Source organism: Schistosoma mansoni, chromosome 3 (assembly GCF_000237925.1).
Source record: "Schistosoma mansoni strain Puerto Rico chromosome 3, complete genome".
Lineage (NCBI taxonomy): Eukaryota > Metazoa > Platyhelminthes > Trematoda > Strigeidida > Schistosomatidae > Schistosoma > Schistosoma mansoni.
Window position 1 is genome coordinate 18691065 of NC_031497.1, and position 8785 is coordinate 18699849.

An 8785-nucleotide genomic window follows, 5' to 3' on the forward strand; every position below is an offset into this window, starting at 1 on the left:
TCAAAAACCTCCCACAAAAAGGCCGTGCGTGACCGGCCTCAATCAGTTGTCCCTTGGGCTCTGCGGTCATGCTCCCAGGTCGTTAAGACCAACATTAATCCAACTTCCTTTTCAGGTCCCTCAAGAAATACCCTTCTACGATGTGGGCAGCCGGGAAGTGATATTAGCGCTCATACTCGTAACAACACACTAGACCAAGTTGGGCACATTCAAATCCTTCCTACACCTCCTAATAACTCTCTTATCTCCACGACTAACCCTTCTCACGTCCTTTTATCACCTCGCACCGCTAGGGCGAACGGTTCGAGTACGCGGAACGTTATTCCTGGTCTCCTGAAACCACGCTCTAAACTACATGTAGGAACTTTTAACGTTCGAACATTGTGCCAAATATAACAACAGGCTTCCTTAGCTAGGATGTTAGAATCTCGCACCATCGATATGTGCTGCGTCTCCAGAACGCACATACAAGATCCGAGTGGTGTCATTCATTTGACCTCACCATGCCATAATAAAGAACCAACTCGATTCACGCTTCGTGTATCTGGTAGCCCTGATGTTGCTTCCAGTGGCATCGCTGGCGTAGGCGTAGCATTGAGTCCCAGGGCAGAACTAGCTCTTTTATACTGGATCCCAGTAGACAGTCGTCTATGCGCTGTCCGACTAAACGGAACGGTAAGGACTCGGAAAGATAGGGACACTCGTCGTCTCTGCCTACTCTCCCACTGACTGCAGCTCAGATGAGCTTCACAGAAAGCTTTCTGACCTCCGAAAAGCTAGGCACTCTGATGTACTAATAATGGCTGTTGACTTTAATGCTCAAGTGGGTAAACTAAGCGAAAGGAAGACACTTTAGTGGATCTTATGGTGTCGTGGCTCAAAGAACAGATAATGGCGACCGTCTGTTGCAGCTATGCTCAGATAACCGCCTGTTTCTTGCAATTATTAACTTTAAGCACAATGAAAAACATCTTTTGATATGGTGACCCCCGAATCCATCCCAACGTTGGATCCAACTAGATCACATCGCTATCAGCCACCGGTAGAGGGACTCGGTAGAAGACTGTCGCTCATTCTTAGATTCAGATCATGCTCTAGTGCAAGCACGTATCTGTCTGCATCTTATTGGACGTAGGGAAGACGCTGCGAGGAAGCCTCTTAGGGTTGTACTTAATAATATGCAGGTTAAGAATACATTTCAGGAACAACTAGAAAAACAGTTAGGCAGCCATGTGAGTTATGCCCACCCCGAGGCAGCGTGGAATGACATCCGAGAAGCTGTGGAAACAGCAGTGATATCCGCTAGTACGATAAAGCATAAGGTTGAGGAGAAACACTGGATCTTAGCAGCATCCACCACACTGATGGATGCTCGAAAACTCATACCATCTGGCTCTGAACATAACGAAGAGTGGAGTCAGATTAAGAGCAGGCTAACAAGAAGCCTATGCAATGATCGCGAACCGTGGTGGGTAGCCAAAGCAAGAGAGATGGAAAAGGCAACGGCAACAGCAGACTTGTTAGGGAAAGCGGTATTAGGAACACAACTGTCAGCGAAACTATCTCAGACAAAGATGGACATGTTACTCACTCTCAATCCAGGAGATTAGATCGGTGGGCAGAACACTTTAGGGATCAGTTCAACTGATCTTCAGCCACACTTCGGTTTCCCACGATCCCCAGTCGTCCTGAATGGCAAATTGAGGTAAGTCCTCCAACTCTTTACGAGGTTGAGAAAGCTATAGGAAATCTGAAGTGTGGGAGAGCAGCAGGCTCTGACAGGTTTACTCCTGATATTTTTAAGAATGAAGGTCCAGTACTAGCAACGAGATTGACTGAGGTCTTTGGTAGAATCTGGGAACTGAACGTAATTCTACCTAACTGGTCCCAATCACTAATTTTGTCAGTCTATAAGAAAGGACAAAAGTCCTCTTCTGACAATCATAGTGGAATCAGTTTGACCAATATAGTGTCTAAAATATTAGCTTCAATAATACTTGGACACCTTACCAAAGCTCGTGAAGAGCAGACTAGAGAAAACCAGGCTGGTTTTCGACCTGGACGTGGCTTTATAGACCAGATATTCACTCTACGTCAGGTCCTAGAACATAGACACACATTCAGACTTCCCACAATAGTAGTATTTCTCGACCTTAAGGTGGTATTTGACTCCGTTGATCGTAAGGTTCTATGGGAGTGTTTGTCACTGAAAGGAGTACCAAAGAAGTACATTAACCTCATAAAGGCTCTCTACTCGAACACATTTGGTCGAGTTAGAGCCTATGGCGAACTGTCATCAGAATTGATTACCTCAAGTAGTGTTCGTCCACTCTCTCCATTCTTGTTTAACCTTGTCGCATTCGCCAAGGCGAGATATCCGTCTACCAGCCAAAGGACGGGTTTACTGTGCAGTAGTTCGTTCCATCCTATTTCACGGCAGTGAAACATGGCCGGTAAGAGTAGAGGATATTCGTAGGCTACTAGTATTCGATCATAGGTGTCTTCGAAGCATTGCTCGTATATCCTGGGACCACCGAGTAAGCAATGCAGTTGTTAGGAAACGGGTACTACGTAAGGATGGCAAATCAACTGATGAAGTAGTGAAACTTCACCAGTAGAGATAGCTGGGACACTTGTTACGTATGCCCAACCACCGACTTCTACGTTGTAACTGACTGACTGGATTTCCGGTATCAATGGCGAGGTTTAGAAAGTGTTCAGTCAACATCATTAAATCGAGAAATACTTCCTCAAATGTCACAATTAGCATGCGAAATTCAAACGTGGTTACTAAAACTTAGTTTTGGGTTGTCAATGTTATGAACCCACGCTTCGGATAAAGGGCAATCTGAAGTAGCAGAGATTAATACACACGTTGTTGAGTGTTTACAGTCTTTGCCCACATTTCAATTAGCTACGGCTCCATTTCTAAAAAGAGATTGAGTGACTGAAGCTAAATTCCATTTTGTGAATGTGATTTTGTTTTATCTAGTTATAATCCTACTAGCCTTAGATAAACTATTAGATGGACACATACTTATGAAATATATAAGAATGACTAGCACTGTGATTTGTATACGTAATTGTAGAGGAGGAAATTAATGCCTCAGTGTGCAGGGCTAACCAAGAATGTGTCATATTCTAGTTCTGTGAACAAATAAATATGATAATCTGCTGCAGTCATAATTTTACTCCATTTATACCCAGGCGATACTAACTTGAAACACTAAGCACCCCAGTGATGGTCGCAGAAAACCCCATCACCATTGCCCGTCCGATAAGTTTTCTCACTCCAACCAACGTCTGATATTAGCACATGTGCTCGTGGTATTGTTTCCATGAGGTCGACTCAAAGATGGAGCTAAAAGAAAGCTCGAGAAGGGTTTTTATCGCAAGGAGGCTTGGTATAAACTGCAGTTTATTATAAAGACAGTAGTAACATCTATAGACAGGATTCAGTAAAAAGTTAAGAGACAAAAGTAGTATCTCACCGGTAATCAGCAAGGATAAGGAACTAATTTATATAACTGAGAAAATCGATTACTGAAATTTCAGTCTGTATACCATACTCTCTCCCGTACATTTTTTGAGGTGTGAAGTTATCATCTATTCACAAGGTTGAGCGAAACGCTAAGGGCACACTAGGTTTATACAGCATCTACGGTACTAATAAATACTTAGAAACTCACCCTAGTGGGAGCAAAATATGGAGAGAATAGAGTGAGATTCAATTGTGATTCGATATAAAGTAGGTAGGGGCGATTCATAGAACTAGATCAGATTTAGTGAGCCGATGAACTTACCAGAAATTGACTCATCAAGCTGTGGTGTGGGTTACTTATATAAACATAAGTAATATCTAACAATGGTCAGGCATAAAATGTATTTCAGTAGAAGATCAATAAGTGAAAGAACAGGAACGAAACGCAATTGGTATGAAAATGCATGAACAATTAAATCAGAGACGATGGACTGATGTTTCCAGAAGGAACAGTCAAGATTGAGACAATTGATTGATAATTTGCAAATTAACCATTTACTGTACGGTTGTCAGATTTTAGTGAGATATTCTGAAATTTTGTGCTCAAATACATTCGATCGTCCCCACTCGTGTTCTTGTTCACTACAAGGCGACTATTATAATAGTGTTCGGAATGCTGAGAGAGACGACCAACTAAATAGCTTTTCTTCCTGGCTTTTTGCAGGATACACGCGTGATGATATATCTTCTGATTTCTGTTTACGTTGATCTACACAAAGCGTAACTTATTAGTTAAATTTCTGACGTAGCTGAGAATCCTTCAATTTGGTGCCGTATAAAGAAACTATAATTGTATCTGTTTCTTTACCATTATGGAGTTCGATAGACTTTTAACATGATAACAAGTTTTTTCTTCAACAGTGAACGTTCTTTTAATGACCATACTAGTTCTAGGATGAATAACATGAAAAAACAGAATACACACAGTGAGAAATGTTGGTTAGGGTAAATACAAATATTTTGTAAGAATCGTGAATTCGTAAGTTAACGTACGGTATAGATTTAGAGTGCTGGTAACAGTGTCTTAGATCGAGGGAGATGTTTAATTTATACGATAAACTGAAGTTCTTACCGATACTTGACTCGAGGTGTACATATGCTGTCCAAATGAAAAATATACAAAATATGTGACCTGTGGTTATTCCATAATCACTGGACAGACACTATTTTAGAGTTTCTAATATTTAATTATATAAGAGCTATTCAAGAGCATACTGTTATTCATGCAACCCCTTTCAAAAAAAACGTACTAGATGTAGAACAGACTCAATAGAACGTAGTGGATAAACACAGTTGGAACTGGGATTAACTTACTGGCCATTGAATAAACTGAGAATCATAACCAAATAAGTTTTAAATGATCAAAGAAATTCATTTAGTAGGATAATAACATTATGGTCAGAAGACAAAATTGGTCACAAAACTTTTTTCCATAGTTCTTTTTTTACATATTATCTCGTGGAAATTTGGCTTTCGATAGTTTTAAAAATTTAGTCTTTTTATGAACATCTTTTAAAACAATATTCTTCGAAGATTTCATATGTTTACCACCTTGGATTCTCTTTCGTTTCTGTTTTCCCATGCCAACTTCTCGTAAAAGACGCCGACGTTCAAGCGGCGTTACTCTTTGGCTAATTGAATTGTTTGATTTACCAATGCCAGCTCCAAGTGGAACAAATGCAAAAGGTTCTGGCATACCAGCTCGTTTCATATCACCTCTTGCTTTGCTTGATGCGTAGATACGACCAGGTATTGGGATAGTTTTCTTTTTTCTATGTTTAATATCGTTTTTATTTACACAAGAAGTTGACTGTATGTTAGCATCATTATCATCATCACCATCGAGATCCCATTCTGCTAATTCAAGAAAAATAAATATCGCAACGTATTTTGTATGTGAAAGCGATTTTAGTTTACAATAGGCTATCACGTAAACCAATCAGTATTAAAAACAACTCACTACTGTCCTAGAACGTAACCACACTTAGTTGCGCCGCTTTAAAAAAGAAAGTCTTAAAGCTTTATTTTTTGTATTTGAAAAGATGTCCGAAAATTATATGACATCTTAGACGACTTGTTTAAAATACGAGGCCGAGAATAGCGACTTTAACACTTCTTTAACCTACATGGATTATACGGTCGAACCACCTTAGTCAGCGCTGTCAAGTATAAGCAATATGGAACCTGGCATATAAATGCGTTGGTTCGAATTGCCACACTACGTTGCTTCTAAACTTCTTAAAAAGAATTACGTGCAGTGTAGTAACAATTAAATCAATTATCTCGTCTGTTTCGGTTAAAATATTATGCAGTACTTACCCAACATAATTTAGTTGAAGGACTAATTACACTCAAACGGTGATTTTAAAACACATTGAACTTATACAATTCTACTGATTTTAATGTTTGTTAGGGAGGGCTATGCGGACTGTTGTGCAAGTATACTCGTTATTTTGATGGCTAATCGGATGTCTAGATTGTGAATATTGATAAGATATAATTTTGTAACGGGTAACCGGCTATTATTTTATTCCTCATGTATGTACGTTACAATTTTGTAGGCTATTGAGTTCATCTAGTAACTGAGCAGCATTGAACTCTTTATAACATACAGCTAGTTTATCATCCACGTATCTCTTAAACAGCGCTACCTCCTCGATGAGCTCACTTGTCATATTGTCAACATATGACATATATACATAAGTTAACAGATGTCCACTGGGTCCACCATGTTCATCAATAGCCTAGGCTATTGGATCCCCCTTTATGTGTACAGAAACGATTCGGCGTAAACGAATTTGCTTCGTTGATCTTTACTCTATTTTATGACCTATAGCAGTGCGATAATTTTGTTTTATTTTCATATTGTTGATTATATTCTTTCCTTTATTTACAGTTATCACTACATGTTTATTGAAACTTCCATTTAATTAACCTTGATTGATTTTCGTATGAAGTGTTTTGACTAGCATGTGTGACCAGATTATTCTAAATGTATGACGCAAATACATTACACTTTTCAAATCAACTCCGTCTTCTCATTGTACTGTCAAAAAGCATTCTATCATCAAATGATAAAATTAACACAGTACAACTACAACATACCTAAATGATCTTTTTTAGTCAGTATTGATTGATTTTCATCAATTGTACCATCATTAATAACAATTTTCCCGTTAACAATAGGAAAAGGTTGATCATTATGTTTATTAATTGATTGTGAAGCAGATGATTTTGATTGTTCAGCCAATGAATTCTGAAAAATGTTAACCATAGCTTTTGCTGTCATATCATCCGGCGCAAAAGCTGTATGACGAGCGAGTGATTTGGGATCAGATAAATCTAAAATTTCTGAACTTTCAGGATTTTCTACAAGCCATAGATCTGAATCATTTGAAGGCGGATGACGTGATGATGCAGCGGTTACTGCTGATAATGATGTATGTCTTGATACCTGACTACGAGGTTTTGATGTATGACTAATTGTATCAGCGGCAAAACGAACTTGATGTTTAGATTTAAATGGATTCTTACATAGGGCTTTATTAATCTCTTCATCGTCGTCATCATCATTTTCACTATAGGCACCAAAATCAATATCCATATTGTCTATCATATTGAAAGATCCATTTTCAGTTAAATTTCTACGTGAACGTCTACACAATCCAGCAGTAAGTTTGGCATTTTCCAATTCTTCTACTAATGATTTTGTATTTTTCAATGAACTGCCACAAGATGATGATCTAGTTTGACTTCGATTGGATTTAGCATGTGAATGGATTGAAGAACGATCATCATCACTTGAAGAGGTAGCTAACAGTTCATCCATCCTTGAATACGAAATAATAAAAAAAGCCGAAGGGATAATATGAAAAAAAACACTAGATTGTTGGGCATGTGAAATCAATATACAACTGATTATCTTAGGTGTATATTTCGAATTCTACTGGAGTACCGATCGACAAAACTTCTATAAGAAAAACTGTGTTATTGGGGCAGGAAAGAAAATGGTGGCAATAGTCTCATCCACTTTATTGAAGCTAGAGTTGAGAGAAAAGCAGCACGTGAACATATCAATTCGTACACTTTCATCATAATCATCGTTATTGTTATTTGAAAATGGAATTATCCATAGATTCTATAGGATTTGATATCACATTCTCTTATCATATGAGAGCTGTGTATTATGATTACCTTAGCAGCTAGAATAAACACAAATGATAACTTTTAATTTCTCCCTAGCGGGATGCATTAACATTATATACAGATTCACATATTTCTTGTGAGATATTTCAGTGTGAACACTAGTTGATAGTTTAAAAGTTCTGATAAACAATTTTTCCACAATAATGTTTATACCTTATCCTGTATTCTCCAACAAGAGAATGACCAAACAATTGTGTACAATAAAACTAGCCTATCCACGACTATGACGCAACACTAGATTGAATTTGAGTCACTTACTGTTAGCCAGTCGTTAACAACGTGGAACCAATGTCATATATGCATCGGTCCAAGTTGCTATACCTCATTAATACAATGAGATGAATACTAAGTTCATAGAAATAGTTACTTCAATGGTAGTAATATATAAAAAAAGATTGCATATAAGGATATGATACAGGGAAAAAGAATTACTTAGTAAAAGGAAAGGTATAAAGTAATTTTAATCTCACAGTTTAAGGGAAGATAAAGAGTGTATACACCTACACCATTATGATCGATTCTGAGCCATATCACACAGAGTCTCCAACCACTAGTAACGATAGTCGCGCGAACCCCAATCAAGTAGTCTGCATCTACCAACATAGTTCAGACCTGTAGTTAGTGACTTTATGGACTGATAACACGTTTTGGTTTGGCCGCCCCTAACTTTCTTCCATCCGTCTCCAAAACTAGTCAGCACTGAGCACCGTGGTAGTCAGTGGTTGGGCAAGGGTAATACGTGGTCCAAACATCTCAGTTGATGAAGATTCACAACCTCGTCGACTGATTTACGACCATTCCCTAATAACCTGTCTCTAACCTCAACATTAGTTACCTGGTGATCCCAGCATAAGCGAGCAGTATTTCTAAGACATCTACCCTTAATGGTCACGTTTCGCAGCTGTAAAATGAAACAGAAACAACTGCTGAGCAGTATACTCGTCCCTTAATTGATAGACGGATATCTCGCCTTCGTTATTGGAGATGTAGGTTTGCAAAAGCCAGACGAGCTTTTTGAATCCGTGCCAAGACTTCGTC

The 8785-nt window shown here is 38.5% G+C and overlaps 1 protein-coding gene across 1 annotated transcript; it reads right to left on the reverse strand.

Annotated features, from left to right (window-relative positions):
• Positions 1–4985: 4985 nt before the first annotated feature.
• Smp_138250 (hypothetical protein) lies at positions 4986–7370 on the reverse strand (the record flags this gene model as incomplete). Its single annotated transcript, XM_018799507.1, has 2 exons — positions 4986–5395; positions 6647–7370. 2 exons carry the CDS (start codon positions 7368–7370, stop codon positions 4986–4988), a joined length of 1134 nt encoding a protein of 377 aa, XP_018651289.1.
• Between the last annotated feature and the right edge of the window lie 1415 nt (positions 7371–8785).